The 21027-nt window shown below is 37.4% G+C and overlaps 1 protein-coding gene across 5 annotated transcripts in view; it reads right to left on the reverse strand.

Moving 5' to 3' along the window:
- Positions 1–9406: 9406 nt before the first annotated feature.
- Positions 9407–21027, reverse strand: part of PCGF5 (polycomb group ring finger 5) — a 71023-nt gene continuing 59402 nt past the window's right edge. For all 5 annotated transcript variants that reach the window (XM_069864220.1, XM_069864221.1, XM_069864219.1 and 2 more), the window contains one exon: positions 9407–19090. In XM_069864220.1, coding sequence (XP_069720321.1) covers positions 19043–19090 — 48 coding nt within the window. In that variant the 3' untranslated portion in view covers positions 9407–19042. The remainder of the gene's footprint in view (positions 19091–21027) is intronic.

Below are 21027 nucleotides of genomic sequence, written 5' to 3' on the forward strand. Positions count from 1 at the left end.
TCCCACCCCTCCAGAGGGCTTTCTAAATAAGAAGCATTACCACTTGCCTAGCAGTCACACCAAGCCCATATCAACACAAAGCCAGGTGAGGCTGTGGCACCCCTTCAGGAAAAGAGAAAATGAGAACCAAGACACTCATGAACTGGTAGGAGGTAGAAATTATTTCAGTTTGCTCCTGGGTTTAAAGAGCCAATTGCCAAAACAAAAGACTGTGGAATATGTCCTCTGAAAAGACTCACAGTAAATGAGAAAGGTCAGTGATGACCAGGCTGCTAAAGAGACAGTAACTGTAGCTAATTAGATGGGCTCCTGCCTAGCTGTATGGAACACAGGGATTTTTCTGTGAGATACTTGATTTTAATTTTTTGAGGCCTCACCAGTCTTGAGTATTATGCTGGCGTAGTTCACAAAGATTTTTTAAAAATTTATTTTATTATTTGTGTTCTCTATTATGTCTTTTTTCTAGAAAAAGTATGTAAAGATAGGTAAAGGATATAGGTGCAAAATCTTACATATCTGGCTTAAGTAGAGACTTTTGAACTTGCAAATGTTATGCAGGTGGATAATGATTTCAGTGTGATTTTTTTTTATTATGAAAAGGTTTTAGCATTTGAAATCACCAGTTCCAAAATTTTTCTAATTGATTTTTCAGTTCAAAATTAAGCAAAATTTCTGTTTGGGTCATTTTTGCTTGGCATCCCCAAGTCTGCATCTCTCCCTCTTTCTTAGCACATCTCTGTTCTTTCCCTGTTGGAGATAAGCTGGGGGATTTGCATGCTGTTTTCTCACTGACTCATTTTCCGAATACGACCATTTAAGAAATATTATTTCTGCAGGCAGCCATCCCCATCAGATCCTTCATAAAGGAAATTACTCAATCAACAAAGCTAATTTTCACTCCCCCCTGAAGCAGCCACCAACCCCAGCAGATGTTCAGAAACAGACTAAAACAAAGCCAGAAAGCTACTCAGATCCAAGCATTTCTTGCCAACGTCCTCCTGCAGCTAAGGTTGAAATTAATACTTCATCTCTACTAGAAAGCAATGTAGGGAACAAGACCGTGTTCCACTTCTTTAATTAGCTAACTGAAAGGTTGATAAACAGCAGTGATTAGCTCTGGTCCATTCTCACTATGTTTATAGTTAATGCACTCTAAAAATGTTGTTTTCGTTTAGAAAGCTGCCTGGAGGAGAGGGACCTGGGGGTGTTGGTTGACAGCGACTGAATATGGGCCAGCAGTGTGCCCAGGTGGCCAAGAAGGCCAATGGCATCTTGGCTTGTATCAGAAACGGTGTGACCAGCAGGTCCAGGGAGGTTATTCTCCCTCTGTACTCGGCACTGGTGAGACCGCTCCTTGAATCCTGTGTTCAGTTCTGGGCCCCTCGCCACAAGAAGGATGTTGAGGCTCTGGAGCGAGTCCAAAGAAGAGCAACAAAGCTGGTGAAGAGGATGGAGAACAGGCCTTATGAGGAATGGCTGAGAGAGCTGGGGTTGTTTAGCCTGGAGAAGAGGAGGCTGAGGGGAGACTTCATTGCTCTCTACAACTACCTGAAAAGAGGTTGTAGAGAGGAGGGTGATGGCCTCTTCTCCCAAGTGACAGGGGCAGGACAAGAGGGAATGGCCTCGAGCTCCACCAAGGGAGGTTTAGGCTGGAAATTTCTGTGAAATTTTTCACAGAAAGGGTCATTGGGCACTGGCAGAGGCTGCCCAGGGAGGTGGTCGAGTCGCCTTCCCTGGAGGTGTTTAAGGCACGGGTGGAGGAGGTGCTGAGGGGCATGGTTTAGTGTTTGATAGGAATGGTTGGACTTGATGATCCAGTGGGTCTCTTCCAACCTGGTTATTCTATGATTCTATGATTAACACTAACTGGGTGTGGCCCACGTACTGCACTTCTGCAGCTGGCACAGTGAGACAGAGGAATCAGTCTCAGTGCCTTGTTTCATCCCAGGAGGAGGTTCACACTGGAAAGGGAGCAAAGACTTACCTGGATATCCTGAAGGAATCCTGCCGCAACGTTACTTCAGCTTAGGCATGGATGCCACTGGGGAGACCTCCAAAACTTCTGGACTAGGGCCTCGTTTTGCAAACCTGCAGCCTGTGGCAAGTAATGTGCAATAGCATTAATTGCAAGAGGAAAAAACACAACAATACATGTCTTTTGTTTGCAATAAGAAAATTGAAGTTTGATATCACATGTATGAAGAAAAAGAATCTTGGGGTCTAACCTAATCTGTTCAGTGAACATAGTGCTCATGGAGCAAGTCCAGACTTTAAATTAGAAAGCTTAGAATCTTCTCCAGGATGGTCTTACCTTGCCACATGCGATCTTCCTGATCCTAACATGCTGACAAAGGCAACAGAGTAGTTGGCTCCAGTGTGAATTCCCTTTGAAATCACACTTGGATAGAAGGGGAACTGGCACGCTTTAGCAGGATTTAGTGGATGCATTAGCTCTCCTGGAAGTGGCTGAACATCTGCCTGCCCATAGGAAGCAGGGAATGAATTCCTTGTTTTGCTTTGCTTGCATGGGTGGCTTTTGTTTTCCCTCACTTTCACCCTTCTGATTCTCTCCCTATCCCACAGCAGGGAGTGAGCAAAGGGCTCTGTGGGGCTCAGCTGCTGGCTGGCGTTAAACCCTGACAAATCTTTACCCCATAAGAGAGGTAGAGCTGCAAAGTTGTGTTTGGTGGGTCATCCTGCCTCGGTAAGGCTCCTAAAGGTCAGGGCTGATGACAGACTACACAGAGATGGAGTTTCCAAACCTTAAGATAACTCTCAACACCTACTCCCCAGCTATCACAGCTGATCTACAGCAGCTGTCTCCTACTTTTAAGCTTAGTTTTTTCCTAACCACTGTAAAGGTATTATTTACAGTTCAAAATCCTGACTTGGACACATCTGAATCCAGGGAGTGGCTGCTTGACTGATCATGAACAGCAGTAAATTCTAGGCTAAAAGCTTAGCACTCAACTATTGTCTTTGTACATGAAAAAGGCCAGATATTAATGAACACAGTGAACGTTTATAAACCAGATTATTTTTTTTTTTAAAATTCTGCTTTCTTTGGCTTCTACTTTGACGCACAATCCAGTGAGTTATTTTTAAAAGATTTTACAGTTTTTTTCTATTTAATAAGACATTTTCCAATCACAGATTCTGTTCTTTTGCTACCATCACATTTGCAGACTCTTCATACTGCTGAAGGTCTCTCAGTGCTAAGGGAGGAGCTTTTGTTTTCTGGCCTCACAGGACTGGATTACATTTAGAAAAAAAAAGATGCCGGAGTCTTTTGGGAAATAGTAAAAAATTTATTTTTCTTTAAACGAAAAGCACGAACTCTCCACATGCATTCCAACTTTGACAAAAGCACTGGGTGTGGGTGAAAGATAAACATGCCTTGCTACATCTGATTCCAGAGAGCAATGGAGGAACTTTTTCTCCTGCCTCTGTTTTCCCTGTGTCCCACTCTGGAACTTGGGCCTTGCATACATCCACATTGCTCTTTTGATAGCATTCAGCTGTGCAGTGTTGCTGCTCCCCATTCTTACTCAGAATCAGGTTGGCATCTGGGCATTGCTGGCTTGTTTACATATTCATGGAAGTCAGAGAAAATTTTCTTAGCACCTCTCTTTCTGAATTTTGTAGAAGCACAACTGGAGCATCTGAAGTGCTGCTTGGAAGGGATCTATGACACTTTGAGCATTCTTTCGCAACCTTCATGGGTCATCACTTACCAAAGCTGTATTTCTCCTCCTTCTCTAGATATTACTGATGCATGAAGAGATACAGGTTCAGTTCAGCTTCATTTCAAATCAGAAATGTATACGTGCCTTGCAGTCTATTACACAAGAGGTGCTTGGACCTGTAGGCTTTTAGAAATGTGTATAATTGATGCTGTACTGAATTGGAAAAAACCACATTTGACTCACAGAGTAAAGGGAAACAATTGTCAGCCTCTGTGGGGACTACATTAAGATAGGTTCTCTTAGCAGCAGGCTACAATCCACTATGCTTTTGCTCTCGAGACACGGTATCTTTTCTTAGAAGCTATTAATAGTATGAAGCACTATCTAGTGCTTGCTTTCTCACAGGGATGTTTTATTTATATTCACAACTGCGCACTATTTACAACACTGTTTTCCACCACTACCACTCCCAAATAAATATACTTATTCCAGTCCTTACTTGTGGGCAATTAAAAGCAGACATGGCAACATAGCTGCTTCAAAACAGGTGACTTTCCTTTCCCATGACCTATGCTCCAAAAGCATTTAGCAACAAGAAACCTTTGACTCCACAGACTGTCTTGCACTGGGTTTCACAGTGTCAGGCTGGAGGCCACACCAAGGAGTTGCCTATCTTCTGCCATGGCTAGGGCACCTTTTTTAATGTCTGTAATTGTATGGTAATTGTTTGGGCTCTAGGACGCCCTTCTACTTTTTCCAATGTGAAATTCTATAGTAACTAAACACTAACAGTAGCTGGAACTAGGACTAAGCTTCCTAGTAGTAAAATGTGAGGGCATTTAAGAGACATAACCATGTCCTGTATCTGCTGGTCAGTTATTTTAACCCGAGGCACGGCTTCACAGCAGTTAAGATGGGCAATATTAAAAATGTATTTATTGGTGAAAGCTGATACACTTGGAAATATTTTTACACATATACCCCATCGGCACAAACATATTGTGCACAACACAGCACGGTGTAATGGTAGCCTAGTTAACAATGACCCCAGCAGCTTGTACCTCAGCTCAAAGCCCACTGTGTATCTGCTGCCTGTTTCCACGTTCATTACACAGAGCTGCTGGCACCTCCAGCAGTGCAGCTCCAATGCAGCTGTGGTCCTTGTACTCAACTGGTTGCCCTGTTGCTGCTCTGTGGGGTGGGTGGCTGGTGTTCCCCTGTGCTGGCACACTGAGCAACTTCCTCCACATGGGGCTGTCTTTGAGGCTACGTCTCTGGAAATTCTTGGCCCCAGCTGCTCTCTTGCATTTGAGAGACATGAGAACTGAATTTCTTACAGGCTATTCGGCTTTAGCTGGTCTCCTCCTGTGACTAGCAGTAGGTGATATTGGAATACAGAAAATGAGTACACAGACCTCTCCCTTGGAAAGACAAGTAGTCTCTCCTACCACATCTGTCCCCTTCTCAAAAACCCAGCAGATATTATGAGTAACTTAAAAGAATTTAGCTTCTCTTCAGCTTCTTTCAACAGTGATTATTGTAGCTTCCCCACGTTGGGAAATTAGCCTATTTTAAGTCTCCCAGTGAAAAAGCATTTTACTCATGTTTCCTGATGAAAACATTTTTTTACTCCTGATAATTTGTTTGCCATAAAACAGGCCTTAACCAGGAGCTGCAGACAGAAATAAGAGTGTTCTGAGGCTGAATGCAGATGGTAAGCAGTTCACCACATGCAGTCACTGGAAGGGTTTTCCTGGGCACTTTTCTCCAAAGCCAGGGGACAGACCTGGACAGATTTCAGTGTGAATTCTGATTTCACTTTACTGTTACCTTGAAAACTTACCTTGCAGTTGCAGCTGAATGTAGTATTACTTGCTTGGGCTAAGTTGCTCTATTCTGCTTTCACCTATGGCCATGTTGCCATGGCAAAGTCATTCCAGCATCTCTATGTTTTAAATACATAACTTACTAAGCACTTCAGATTCCTTTGACGTGGTCGTCATCTATTTTCCAGGTGATTTTTTTTTCTAGGTACAATCTGTAAAACAAATGGAGAACATGCTAGCAGGCCAATTCATATTTCTACAACAGCATCACTAAAATCCTACGTACACGTGTTGCATGTTACACATGCAACAACTCCTTAAACACATGCCTGTTTATAGGGTCAAGCATCTACATAAAATGTCTTTGGTTTCATGCTGTTATCATGATGTAACATAATTCCTTGTGGTTTTTACAGCTACTATAGAACATTAGTTATAGCAGTGTTTGGTTGAAATCAAGAATCCTTCATAGTATAACTTCTCTATATAAGCTATAGCATTATTTGTTTATTCATTCCTTTATTAACACTATTTTCCACTAGCCTGTCACAGTGACCAAGCATTTTGATTTTACATGTCTGCGGATAAATGAAAAAAAAAAAAAAAAAGCCAAATTAGGTGGGTAATGCTCTGAACATGCATATTCATTCCCTCAAATTATTAACTAGAGAGCTCATAAAAAAACCCAGTTATTCAAAATTAGAAAGACAAAGGTATGCATTGCTTACCTTAAGCAGATTAGTAATGTTCTTCCATTTTTTTCCTAAGGTACTCTGGAAGCACCTTTTCACCCTAAGAAGAAAGATTCTGGCAATTGGAAGAACATAAAAAGATTGCTGCAAATTACAGAACTATTTACCTGTACAGATCCATGCCTTTTTCTTTTTTTTCTTCTCTTGTTCCAGAGATTTTCATTATCAGAAAATAACAACCTGAGCTGAACATTTGCAGAAAGAAAACGGGTCTAGAAAAGGTCTGTAACATTGCTATTTAACATTATGATGCAATCAACACTGGAGATTAAGAAAAAATACATGTAAAAATATAGGTGTTATTCTGGATGCTGCCTGCTTCCAAGAGGTACCCATTGGTAGTACATCCCTTTCTCTTTCCTTTTTAATGGATTCAAATACATTCCAGAACTTAGATAAAATGAATGTTGTCCAGAGAATAAATTCTGGATGCCACACCATAGAAGAGCTATTTAATATATACAATATAAAACCTAAGACACAGTCTATACACTCACCTATACAGTAAGCTTTACAATAAATAGTAAGAAGCCCATTACATTCAGCTATGCTGGCAGTCCCAGTGTACATCTAAGAAGTGCTACTTTTTTCAATACTAATATTCTTACATCAAGGCTGGTCACAGTCAAATTGCTCACATGAACCAGCTTCAACAAACTGCGTTGCAGTTTCTGTGGACTTAGGCAAGTAGCCTCTTCTACCACAAGTAAATAATTTATTTCTTAACATGAGTCATGCATTATCTGTCTCAGAAGAGACCGTTAGATCTGCTGTTCAAAGCTGGTTTTCTGCTGGGAGTTTTTCATGAGTCATCAGCTGGTTCACAAATTCAACGCTGTAAACTAGCAAAGCACAGGAGGGACAGTGAACTTCCTGAGCCCAATTTTTATTACCATCAGAAATGTTGAAGTTGTGTGTAGCTTAGGGGCATGGTGAGCATACACAGTGCTCTATTCATGTCTGCATTACTTCTAGTAGTTGAGAGGGAGAAGCATGGGAATAGAACACCTTTTAGAAAGCAATCAAGACAAAACCATACCACTTTTGAGAAAGACATGGACAGAAAAATTAAAGGAAGAATACTGGCTATTAACAATTTCTGCCTGTCCTACAGATGTACTAGGACATTAAAATCTGTAGAAACTACTCGCAGCAGGATGTGTCTGTGAGGGCCCTGACATGTGGGGGCACACGTTGTGCATCTTCAGTCACCAAAGGACGAAATTAAATCCAAGGAATTTAAACAGTCTCTAAAACCGGTATTAAGCATGTTTTTTCTTAAGACTAGGTTCATTATTGTAATTGCTTTCCACATCTATAAATGCATTCACTGTAGTCAAAGGAAAGGACAGAACTTCATCTATAGTTTAGAAAAGATGAACAGAATGTTTTTGAATATAAGAATGTTCTCTTTTCCTGTGTTAGTTTAATGGGATAGATGCCAATGCTATTATGAATTATGAATGCAGCAGTCGTCTTTCCAAATGAAGATGTTGGAAGTCTGCCACTGGAACAAGGTGCTCATATTACACACTGCCAGCAAATTTCTGTTTCTATAATGAAAACTAGATTACTAAATCACTTTTCTTCTCAAAACCATTACTCTTGCCTATAAGGATGTTGCATAGAATATTCTCCTCTAGAATAAAAGAAAAAAATAATCAGGATAGAAAGCAATTTGAATCACAGTTCTAACAGGGGAATTCATATGCTGTGCCCCTGATGTAAACAGCTGTTTGCAAACCACCTACCTTCCTCCTTCAATAAAACACAATCCAGATTTATGACTGATCAGGCATTTGTTACTAGTCCTATGCATGTTTCCCCCCCCGTAATTATTCTCTTCAGCTACCTGAAATAAAGTAATTATTTAAAATAATTTAATCATCAACATTTTGTATGGAAATCTCCCTTGAGGAAACATTGCTCCCTAATTAGAAGCAGAATTTTGCACTTCAATACAAGTCAGTTTCTGTTCCATATAGAACATAGAAGCATTACATAAAGTTAGGGTTTTCCCCCATCAAGTGATCCTAAGGCTTAAGAACACTTATTGAAGAAGGGGAAGTATTAGTACATGAACTTTGACAAATCTGGAGGTCAAATATTCAACATGAAAAGAGTTCAAAGAAAGCCAGTAAGGCTGTACTGCTTCTGCTGCACAGGTTACATAGCAGCCAATGGTGACACCTGACTCTTTGCTTCTCCATCAGCAAACTGTGACGTTACTAACAAATCCCATGGAAAATGTATTTCATTTAATCCTAAGTACATATTGCAATATACTATATATACACCTTCATATTTTGTGTTCACAAGCAATCACTATCTTCTGCTAACATCTAGAAGAATTTTACAAGAGGATGTAAAATGTTATTTGTCTCAGGTCCTTTTAGTTTAATCAGCAATCCTTTCTATCATTTCCAAATCTGAAACCCATCTCAGATCTCATGCAGTGGTTTCAAAGTAGCATCTCAGATAAAAGGTATGAGTTTTCTTGAAAAATACCTGCCCTTCCCTTGTTTTTCTTTGCAGTAACTCAGCATATAGTATCAAGACTGTTAGTGCACACCAGGGGCTCATTTATAAAGACATTCTCTAGCTTCCACTTTGCGTGCACATTTATTTTGCACTACCTTAGGGTTAAAAAACTCCAACAACATAATAAAGGGCAATCAGAAGGTAGGTGTACAGAACAATAAATACTACTGAAACCATATTAACTCGGGAAAATATCAAAAAGGGAGAGAACAAAACGGAAAAAAAAGATCTGGCATGATAAAACCCAGTGAAAATAGGTTTAAAAAACTTGTGGCAGAAGCTCTATGGCATTGTTGAGCACTGAAATGTACTTTTTTAAAAAAAGCCTCAAACACAGTCACACTGTGTAACCCACCTGCTTATATTTTACAAACGCAGTGCTAAATCCAGTCAACTTTGCATGAAAATGAATGGTAATGCTCTCTAAGACACTAATGAGAACAAGTTAGGCCATGTGAGTACCTTCTGATTTTTCTATAAGACAGAAATATTACCGCATTCCATTTCCTACTCTGCATTTTTATGAGTTGACAGTATGCTTGCATGATTAAGATGTAAAGATAGTGGTTTAATTCAAATATTGTCACAAAACAGAAAGAGGTCAGATAAAACCAGAGATTTTTTTATTGCACAAAATAAATTATATAGAAACAATGCAACAAAACAACTCTTATTGTAGGCTGCACAACAGATGTTACAACATGAATATATTTATTGCTTTGAGAAAGGAGCAATTCAGTGCTAGTAAGCAGATTAGTTATACTTCTTGCTCATCTAGATTTTTCATAAAATTAATCCAACTGGGCTAGAGGCATCTTGCAGCATAAGGTCAGACCAAATTGTCTCTTACCATCAGTGGTTATAAAAGTGCTGTATACATTCTTGACATTAGCATGAAGCACTCAATTTAACATCACTGGTACTGAGCCATATAGGTAGTTACATAACTAGAAATCTCATTACATATCAGATATATTTATACACAAGATTCTAAAAGGTCCATTTACACGAGCTGTTGTTCTAAAACAAGTCTTGCTTACAAACATAGATGCAGCTTCAAACAGGCACACTTCAGTCTACACCAAGGGGCAGGACCATGGGATTTTGCGCAGCCTCCCCAACTCGTGGCAGAAATAGCCCTCCCAAAGTGGGAAATTGCTCACTCGTTATAACACAGTAAGAAGCGTGTCAGTTTTTCAAGGGCCACTCTCAACTCCAAAGGTTTTTTGCACAGATTAAAAAAAAACATTGCTTTGGTAAGACTGGGTAAAATTTACAGTGGTTTTTAAAATACTTCAAACCACAATATATTTGGTTCTTTAGAAGACACAAGTCTGCAATACTGGCATTGCACTCATAGCTCATATGGATCTAAGGTTTTAAAATGCGTTGTGGACCCTGAGATGTCAACCACAAATGAATTCATACAGAAATTAGCTCTTAACAAAAATTATAAGAATGGACCATATTCAAATAATAAAACTCATCAAAACCTGATTACTTACAGAACTTTGTTAAGCATGTGTACTACTGAGACTGCGGCATTACAAGTATTTATAGTCTGAGTGAAATTCTGCCCCACTTTGACAATTATGGAAGTATTTCCCTACTGGAGTTTATAACACTCAATTCCACTGCTAGCGTACATGCTCAGTGTTGCAAAACTTATTTACCTATGGGAAGGTTAACATAATAAGATTAAATTTAAACAATATTAGCCATCGTGAACAGAGATTCTGTAAGGAAGCGGGAACTCTGGGTCATTTCAAGTTGTAGCTAAAAGGATAATTAATGAAAGTAGCTCCACTGAGGTTAAGCTGAAGAGCTTAACTCAGCACCAGGCCCACAGAGCAGATCCCAGTAGAATCCCACTGAAATCAGCAAATAGATCTTTGATTGTACACTAATAACCACAAAAAAAATGTGGTTGCCACTTTTTACTGTACTTCAATAAAATTCTTTGCTTTACTGTTTGTTTTTGGTTGTTTTTTTTTTTCTGAAATTGTGTTAATCCACTATATGGAATCAAAATACAGTTGGGTGAGGTTTCAAATATCCACATAATATTACAAGACAGAAGTTATTCTGAATGAAATACTATTTCTATAAATGCTCAGAAACCTGCAATCGTGTTTCGTGCATGGACACAAAACTAGTTTCCTTTGGAGGAAAGTAAGGATTAAACTTGACTCATCTGGCATACATTTTTACCCAGGGAACTATTTTTTTAAATACTGTACATAAAATTCTGTCACTCTTTTATGAAGATGTTTTTCATTACAATAAGATACCACTGAATAAACAAATATGTTCTAAAACATCCATTAAAACACAAACATCACAAAAAATTATTAGTATGTTTTACAATTATTAAGAAGTAGAAATGTTATAAGGCAGGATGAAGCTAATATCAAAGATGAAAAACAGCACCACCAGTATGTTTTGCAATTGGCTTTCTGATTGGACAGAAAATATATTATAAGTCAGATACAATTGATTAAGTTAAGGTAAGAAATGCATTTAGCCCAGCTGTACTAACTATACAGCTTCACACAGAATAAACATTCCATAAATCAACAGAAAATGCATTTGAGCACAAAAAATAAAAATACGTAAGTGATTCTCTAAGCAGCATTTTGTCTTCTTTTTTTCCCAAAACATTAACATAGATATTGGACTGATTAAATATCTACAAGTGCTTTTCCTTTACAAAAATACATATATTCTTAATAGTAGGATAGACTGTCATTAACAATGACCTGTGTTTTTTTTCACTTCAATTTGAATGATTTATAAGCTAAATTTTACAACCACAAAAAGGTTTATTTGTAATATGATGTTATCACTTTTGACAAAAAGCTTAAAACATTTTATATTTTAAAACAAATTAGCAACATAACATCACAATATGTTCTATGAGCTCCTAAGTACTGTGAGGGCTGTTATCTTAAAAACTGTTAACTAATATCAAATGCAAGGAAGCATTAGAACATTACTACTGCTCACCATAGGCTCCTTTCATATCCTAACTTGGATCACAGCTTATAGAAGGACACTTAGGCCCCCATCCCCCCAAAAAAATCCATTGAGAGTTAACTCTTTATAGCCTATTCAGTAGCCTGGAACACCCAACAATTCAGGCTTTGCCTTAATATAAAAAAAACAGTAAAATATTTTCCTTTCAATAGTTAAGTCTGCAATAAAGGAAAAAAAAAATGATGCACTGCTTCATGTTTATACTGAGAAGCTTGTATTTGAGGAAAAATATACGATCAATAAGTTTTTAGAATGAAATATTTCAGTCAGCTAAATAATTAAATTGTCCTATTACTTTCCAGTTTAGTTAATCACTATGCTGGTAATGGAAATATCAAGACATTGGGTTTCTTTATTCTTTCTATTTTATACTACACAAGTAAAATAATTGACTTCTTGTTAATCAATGGTCTCATGTCAAGGACAGCAACGCCATTTGCTAAAAAAATATCTATAAAATCTGTAAAACATACTTCGTATCTTCTCATTATCCTCGAAGTCTGTCCTTTCCACCCTCCAAAATATCACTGAACTATGACCAGAAACTCCAACAGTAGCTTGGTGAATATTTTGTGCTTTGGAAGGTTTACAGGATTGACAGCACACTGAAGTTGTTAATTAGTTCACAGGCCAGGTATAGCAGACACATCAGTAATGCAAACCTTTGTGCTTTTCTTTGTGAACATAAGCTATGACTCAAAGAGCTACTCTAGGTCTGTTAACTTTATGCTACTCCTGCTGTTGTTTTTTCCTTTTCTATTTTGTTATGGAATCTGCCTAACCCTTTAGCTTGGTGACATAGATAGGTACCACCAGTTAAGTTCAGTGTGACTGATTTCAGGCGTAACTCTTGACCACTGCACTCCAGAAAAAGCATCAGTGCCTTACTCTAAGTCAGTTTTTAGGTGGCTTTACCTTTGGTATTAAATAGGTCCCTTAAAACTATTAGGCAATCAGATTATCCATAAAAATAGTTTATTTAAAAAAACCCTCCTTTTATGAACAAACTAAATATCTAACAACAAAGAGAAATTTAAAATCAATTAGTGAGTGATATTTTTTTCAGTAAAAAGGGAGCACGTTTCATTTTACCACACCAAAATCAATGAGACAACAGCAACAATGTCTACTATACTCTATATAATACAAAACAGAATTTTAGGAGTATAATACTATCATAAAATATGTGCCTCGCACTTTGTTAATAAACATCTTTATTACAACTTCATTTGTAATACAAACCTCAGTATGTTAACTAGCAGCACAAACATTTTACTGTTGCAGCAATTTTATGTATTCGGTAGCAACCTACTCTCAACTCTTACCTTGCTTTCCACTCACCACCATGAGTAAAAAGAAAAACGCACAGTAACTACTGTCCTCCTCATCCTGTCAATGGTCATGTTACTAAACCTTGCTAGAAGCATTTGCTAGATTCACGTAAAAGTAACTTCAAAGAAAAGTATGCCTAATGGTTTAGATAAACATGCAAAGTCAAACTAATGCCTCTCTTTGGTTAAAATTAACGTAATGACAAAAATCTTCCACTTGTACACATCTTTCATTCCAGAATGCCTCCTTCATCCTGAGCCTACAGAACTTGGTCTCTTTTGGCAAGCAAAAAAGGTTGCCTGGACATTTCCACCTGTCTATAGAGCTTTTTGTTTCACTGCCCAACTCCAGAACTGTATGGATTCTAAATTGCTTCTAGAGAATGAAACAACATCTTTACTCAACTGCAATAGCAAGCTACCTGAATTCAGACGAAGATTTATGGCACATACCTTGGATGGAATAATCTGCCTGGAATTCATTAATCAATTTCCTATTCTGGAATCCGTTCTACAGACAGTGTAGACACTAGCCTAAAAAAAAAATTCAACAGCTAGATCTGCTATGAAGAGAAATATCTTATTATTATAAGAACATCTTTTGTAGGACATTCCTACCGAAAGATGTTTCTGCTGAGGTCTGAAGGCCAGACTACCCATATGTGATAAAACTAGTGGTAAATGAGCAGTCGCAAGCTTTTCACATTTCATTTAGGGTGAATCAACCCCCTTGTGTCTTAGAATTAATCCTGAAACACGCTCCAGTAGGCTGCAATCCTTCCTCAAGCAAGTGTCTTTAGCTGAACAACTTGTGGAAGCATTACCTTGTTCAAACTGGCTCTTAAGGATTCAAAATGGAGGACTGTGAATGCTTTGCTGAAATCCATGAGAGCTGCCTGATGAACCAAACCTACGAGCTGATTCTTCTTGTGCAATTTCTCCTTTAGAAGTCCTTAACACTTCTGCTTGTTAGGCATAAATAGGGTGGGGTATGGGAATAGGCAAAGGATGCCTAAGAACCTAGAACTAATTACAGCACAAAGGGTGCTCAAACAGACATTTTAATTGAGAGAAATAATAAAATACCACAGCATGAAGTAAAAAGAGAGGGGAGTATCCTGCATGATATATGCATTTTCAATGGAATCAAATAATTGCCTTCAACCTGCCTAGACTAAGTGAAGAAATTGGACCTAGCTCTTGATTTAAGCATCTCTGTGTTTATACAGTTGCTGTAGATAGGCATATAAGTCTTGATTGCCTTTGTTTTTTTTCCAAGATAAAAATTAGTTTGGGCAGTCTATGTAACTGACCAGTATTCTATGCAGCCCCTTTATAAACAGTGTTTATTTTGAGATTTAAGACCGGCTTTGAACAACTATCTTTTCTATAGTATTTGTACCAGAAATTTCTACCAGTATTTCTACCTGGCTGAGCTGGATGCTATTCCTTTTGTTGCCAGTTCTCCCAGGAATACTTTTTCCTGGGGAGTGAATGCCTCTTGTTTTTTTCAATGACATGAAAATATGAAAAAAGACCAGAAATGGAACAATACAACTCAGTGACTGGTTCAATTAAAGGACTAAACCCTGGCCTATCTTATTTCAGAAAAAAAATCAGAGAAGGAAAAATTGTTTACTTCTTTCACAAAGTCAAGTCTAACAATTAAACAGGGGAGAGATGAGATGGAACTCCGAACCATCACTTTGTCTGCAGTGGAAAGCAAGAGCCTAGATTCTATCTAGAGGGAACACAATCAATCTCTTTTTCTCCTGGAACTGTTTTTGATAACTGCAGAAGAGAAAAGTTAAAATTGTTGAGGCCTAAGGAGAAAAAAGATCAAGATCCAGAGTTCAAGGGTTCCTCATGCAGAAAATGAAATAATTTCAATATGAAAGTAATTCTTTTCATACAGTTTCTACTGAGACAGGTTTTTAAATTTTTAAATTATCTAACAGAACACATTTCTTTCTCTGCTTGTTTCCCATGAAAAAAAGCTTCTCAATACAGCATGTTTATGAAATATTCTTGCTGAAAATAATATGGCCACAAATAAAATACAGAAGCAAATATTACCCTGCCAAATGCAAATAATGGGGTTAAAAGGTATTCTGTAATAATAATCAGGCACTTTGCTTTACATAACATTTTCAGTACAGTAAAAATAGTATTTTTAGAAGGTTTTTTTTGCGTAATGACTGCAAGCTAGCTGAGTATGCACAATATACTTACAGCGCTGCATACTCCTAGGACCCAAATCCTAGAAGCTTTCATATTAACAGTACCTGCTATAGTTACGAGTCACTTAGAGATTACTGTAGTAATCTTATTTGGTATTTAATCCCAATAAAAATACATTTACAGGACTAGGCCCTTAGCTACTAGCAGTGTAGTAATGCATGACAGAAGATACGTTTCTTGATTGATCATCTAATTCCTTACTGTTTGAGATATTATAGAATCTTGCTTATTAATTCCATCTTACAGTTTGTTACCTGACAAAGGCACCATACAGCTACGCTCAACAAAAAGTTGCTTATGACTTTCATTAATGAGTTACCCAGAGTTAAAAGAAGATACAAATTTTCCCCTTGGGGGTAAGAGGGGGAGAAAAAGAAAAAAGAGCACTAAATGTGCTAAATAAGAGACAGCAAGGTTAGGTATTAGTGTGGAATTTTTTAGGTCTTACTCCTCTGCAGCTAGGTATCGACAATATAGGAAAGCTGTAGAAACACAAAGGCAGCAACACGTATTTTATATTCCTATTCTTTACAAACATGCAGTGGTGACATTTTGTCATGTAAATGCTCAGAAGGTGTGACTGTACACAATAATCTGCTCTAGGATGGCATATGGTGCAGTTTTAATGGAATGCTTAGGTACTCACTTCACTTTACCCCATCTTTGGCACACAGGAATCTGTAGATGCATTCCCGTATTCCTATGCTGTTCAGATATTCTTAATTGGCACAAATGAATTAAATACGCATATCTGCAGACACATGGCACAAACATACGATACCGAAGAGAAATTTCCTGTAAAAGAGGCAATGCCTGTGTTATACAAGCTGCCCAGTTAAGATATATATTTCACCGGCACTTCACTGCTACAAAAACTATTAAAACTAAAACAGCACTCAGGTACTGTGCCATCAAATTAGAAATGCATAAAGTGTAGATGGCTAGACCATATGCGTTTAATGCCATGACTTTCAGCTGGGAACATTAAATCATGTCTGTCAGTAATTTCCATGCCTAAAATGAAGATTTGCCTTCTGTAATCTGCATTAAAAAATACCATAAATTAAACCAACGTCCAATTCTGATCAAGAGAAATTCACAGTTCTCTGAACTGTGAATACAGAGAGTCATTGAACAGTCAAATGTTCTATGAGTTTTCATTCAGAAGAGAATACAAAGTAGTCCTATTTCAGGGGTCCTGCTAGGTGGATGCTAACTTCTGTGCAAGAGAATTGAAAATGGATTAAAAATGTGTTCTTTTTAAAAACAAATCTGTCCAAATTTGGTAAAATGTTAAGTGTAGCTGTTGAGAAGAAAAAAAAAAAGTCTCCTGAATCAAGCAGAAATTTTGCTTAAGAGTACTGCTGTTAGTTTTGTGATAAACTGAGACATGCATTTTATCTCAAGTGAAACTACATTGAAAATTCTGGTATAAAAACACGTGAAATATATAAAAACTGTAAGGTGTCATTTGTATGTGCATGTAAATATTTACAAATAATAACCTATTTCTACCGTAGAAAACAACTGTATATACACTAAAGAGAAGAATGATTTGCAATAAGAACACATGCTCTGCTCTTCCAAACTGCTCCATGTGAGGACTTCTATATACACAAAAAATCTATTTTTCTCTAGAGACTCTGCAGAGAAGAGCCCTCCCTACATGGAGTATCTCCTTTTTTCACATCACAGACTGGGTGGGCAAAGAGACGACCACTTCCTGCAGCCAGCATGCGCTCCCTTTGCAAAACCTGTCCCCATGCCAGCCAGCACACTACAACTGCAGAAAGGAGCAGCAGCTTCCTAAACACTTTGCTTCCCCAGGTTCATTGGCATCTGCACAATATGTGCAACCTTGACCTGCAATGGCAGGTTTCCTAAACAGACTGCTACCGACAGCATCTTTACTTCTGTATGTCATATGGGCTTTGGAGTACAATGGTAGAATTCAACCCAACTATATATGGATTCCTCAAGTCATCAATGTTAGAATTCCTACTAACATTAAAGGGGCCAGATTTAATCCATGCTTATTTCTGCCTACAGAAACATACTACCGCACATGAACAAAAATCTACAAAGGAGTTAGAGCCTTGCAACTAGCTGTTATACTTGATCCCAAGACAGAATTTTCACTTCACCTTATGATTAGTTCACTCTTTAGTAGCTTCTGAAAAGTTATTTGGTTCCTTTTTGCCATATGCAAAAGGCGTAAGAAAGTAAATAGTTATCTACAATGCTCGCAGGTGTGTATTAAGTAGAAATTACATAAAAGTACAGAACCGTAAGTATCTCCACAAAATTTGAAGTGAAAAACTCAACTGACTTCTAAGCAGAGCAAAGACAACAGAAGACTACAGAAAACATATGCATTACTATGCTCCCTGCAAATAACCAGAAACCTCGATAAACATTTTATACTAGAACCATTATGCTCGCAATACCTAAGGCAACAATCACTTTTTATCCGGCACTACCAGATCTTAAGAAAAAGAAGACCTGAACATTTATTTTGGTCAGACTGCTTATCTTCAGTATTGCATTACCTCTAATTTTGTGGAAATAATTTTACGATGTGACTAATGAAAATTTCTACAGTGAATTCTAAATTCCAGATAGTCACAAGAGATATATAATGTAATTAAAGCTATATACTATTTTCATCTTAGCATATTATAAACCTCCAAACAATCTTTAAAGGAAATGCTTACTATGAAGGACAATAATTATGTAAAATTTTGCCTTGGTTGTAATCTTATAGAGAAATTTATTTGTTCCATAGACATTTACACTATTCTCAACTTCATTTTCATGAAGGCTCTATTAGAAGAAATAATCTGACCAGAAGAAGTAATCTGACCAGAAGCCATTTTCCAAAAACAGCTTGTATCCCAAATTCCAATTTTTAGGGAAATCATAGAAAAGTGCAATCACAAAGGCTGCGATGCTTTTAAGCAATATTAGCAGAATCTCTTTAGAAGATTTAAAATTGCTGTTTTGAATTACCACATCTCCTGTTAAGGGTAATTAATCTTCATTCTCTGCAAAAGGACTGTTACACACTCATGAGCGAGCTATACCTGGACCCATGAGAAGTTTATCAAGAAAAAGGTAGTGGCCCAATCACCACTGTTCTAAATATATTTTCTATACAAAATATTTTCAAGATATAATCCTTAGTTATTTGTACAGTACTCTATCATTTAAACAACGATATTCAGTAAAATAGTAAGTGTGTGAAACTGCAACACCACATGGAATGAGCACTCTGCCATTTTGCTGGAGTAATCAATATTAGGACCAGAAAAAATTTCTACCACGCAAGCAAAAATATTCCATAGTTTTTGAATCTCAACTGTACACTTCATGATTTCGGCTATGATTTGCAGCACACTCGTAAGATACACAAATATCTTATGCACATTTCAGGAGCAGAATGGCACTTGGCTTGCTCTAAGAGAAACAACAGAGATGCAACTGACAACTTTAAGAAAGAGAAAGTCCTTATTTGCATGCTGAAAATCTGGTTGTGTCCCCCTAATCCAGGCACATCCATTCATTGTGCAATCTGTCGATGGGTAAACAAATAGTGCAGGATTCATCTCAGTGGGATCTGGCCCTTTGGTCTAACCGAAGTCAATTCTAGGTCGATACTGAAGTACCATAGGGTAAGACTAAAAACAAAAGCAAGAGAAAAACAATAAAAACAGACAAGAGAACATGAAGACATCATTCATAAAAATCACAGAAAATGCAATTAAAGATTGCCTTAAGAACAGCCAGATCTTATCCCTTAAGATGTGTGTATATGGCAATCAGTTTTATTTATACAAAATAATTCTATATAGTAACAGTTAAAACCATGCCTTTACGTCAAATCTATATTTAATCTCTAAGCCAGTCAGTTGCAGCTCTTCATCATTAACATAAAAATCCCATATGTGCTTTTATGTATTTAATGATTTAGATGTTTTATGACATATATACTTGGAGTGCTCAAACAACTTCTCTTATCTCTGTGTTACTGTGCTTGAGGAAGAGCAATCTCCATTTACAGATGATGAGTTTTGTTTGATTTTTATATATATTGGGGTTCCATGGCTACACCAGTTAATGGGAACCTGGCTATTCTGCTATTAAAAAGGAAAGTAAAAGACAAACAATCAGGTAAGATTGCTGTCAGCTGATTTTCTAAGAGATGAGGGCTAACTTCTGCCCTAAATCCAAACTCCTCAACTTCAGACCTAGTGACAGACTTCTTAATTAGTTCTTCCTATAAAAATAAACCAAAAGCAAATCAACAGCTTGGATCCCTGGACTGGACAAACTATCATGGAGTGGGAGTCAAGGGTAGGTAGGTTTCCAGAAAATGCCATGGAATACCTGGGCCCTTGTTGCTGGAAGTTCTGTTTTACTACGTCTTAGTTTTTCAGTCTGCCAGCATTTCATTTAAGTCTAACGTCTTCTTCTTAATTTCAGTAGGGTACTGCATGTTTTCTATAGCATAAAACCTAGGAAAACCTTATTGTCTCAGCAATTGTATGGTCTTAACTATCTCTCCGCCACAGAGCAGAGAAACATACCTAATTTAAGTATTTTCTTAGTGCAAATTTAGAATTATAAAGAATTATTACAGAAGCTATCATTAAAACAAGAAATCTTTTACCGCATCCTTCAAATGCAATACAGATGAACTTCAGTGACTAAATGAATAAGGATATTACTGCAGAGCCCCATAGAGGTTAATAAACTTTCCATGCCACAGTAGTGAAATGATTACCGGAACTAAATATGATCATACTTCCTTAGGATTTGCAAACTGGAGGGCAGGGAAATCAAAACATAAACCTAGAAATATTCAACAGTTGCAGGAGCATTTAGGAGAGAAGACATGGAGCACCTTGTGTAGTTTGTATGTGCGCATATATATCCAGCTTATATTTGTAGTATCATAAATTATTTGGTGTCTGATTTTTTGCATAGGATATGACTGACATATTATTTAAATACTATTTCACATGTTTTTCACTTTGATTATACAATTGTCTCTAAAAGTACACAACTCTAGTTGGAAGTGCACACAGGCAGAGACAGAGCAGTCACCTCACTGATGTTGCCATATAAACCAGCAAGGGTCAGTGTTTTTGCAAACAGAATTACAAAACAACAGTATAAATATAATGCACTGTGCTGAAACATTAATTGAAGTAGGCATGACTGCAGAAGGTCACTCACATCTATAGTGGGGAGTGACCCTTTATTATTATAATTAACTTCAATTTTTTGCTCAAGCAAAAAAAGTTTTCCAACCTAATGATTCTATGTAGCAGCCAGGTACAGTTGGAGTTGATGATCTCTAAGGTCTTTTCCAACCTAAGGATTCTATGATTATTTAAGACTTTTAAAGTAACTTCTAGAAATTAGTTTAAGTCAAAAATTCCCAATGAGGAAACCGAAATATTGTTTCATTTAGGTACAATCCAGTTTGATCAATGAAATCTAGAAATCACTTTCGGTTTGCAGGCTCTGGAGATTTTGGTTTGTTTTATTCCAGAGATAAAGCATTATTCCATTTCTAATTTTAAAATAATTGAAAGGAATACTAGAAAAA

This window comes from Phaenicophaeus curvirostris, chromosome 9 (assembly GCF_032191515.1).
Source record: "Phaenicophaeus curvirostris isolate KB17595 chromosome 9, BPBGC_Pcur_1.0, whole genome shotgun sequence".
Classification (NCBI taxonomy): Eukaryota; Metazoa; Chordata; class Aves; order Cuculiformes; family Cuculidae; genus Phaenicophaeus; species Phaenicophaeus curvirostris.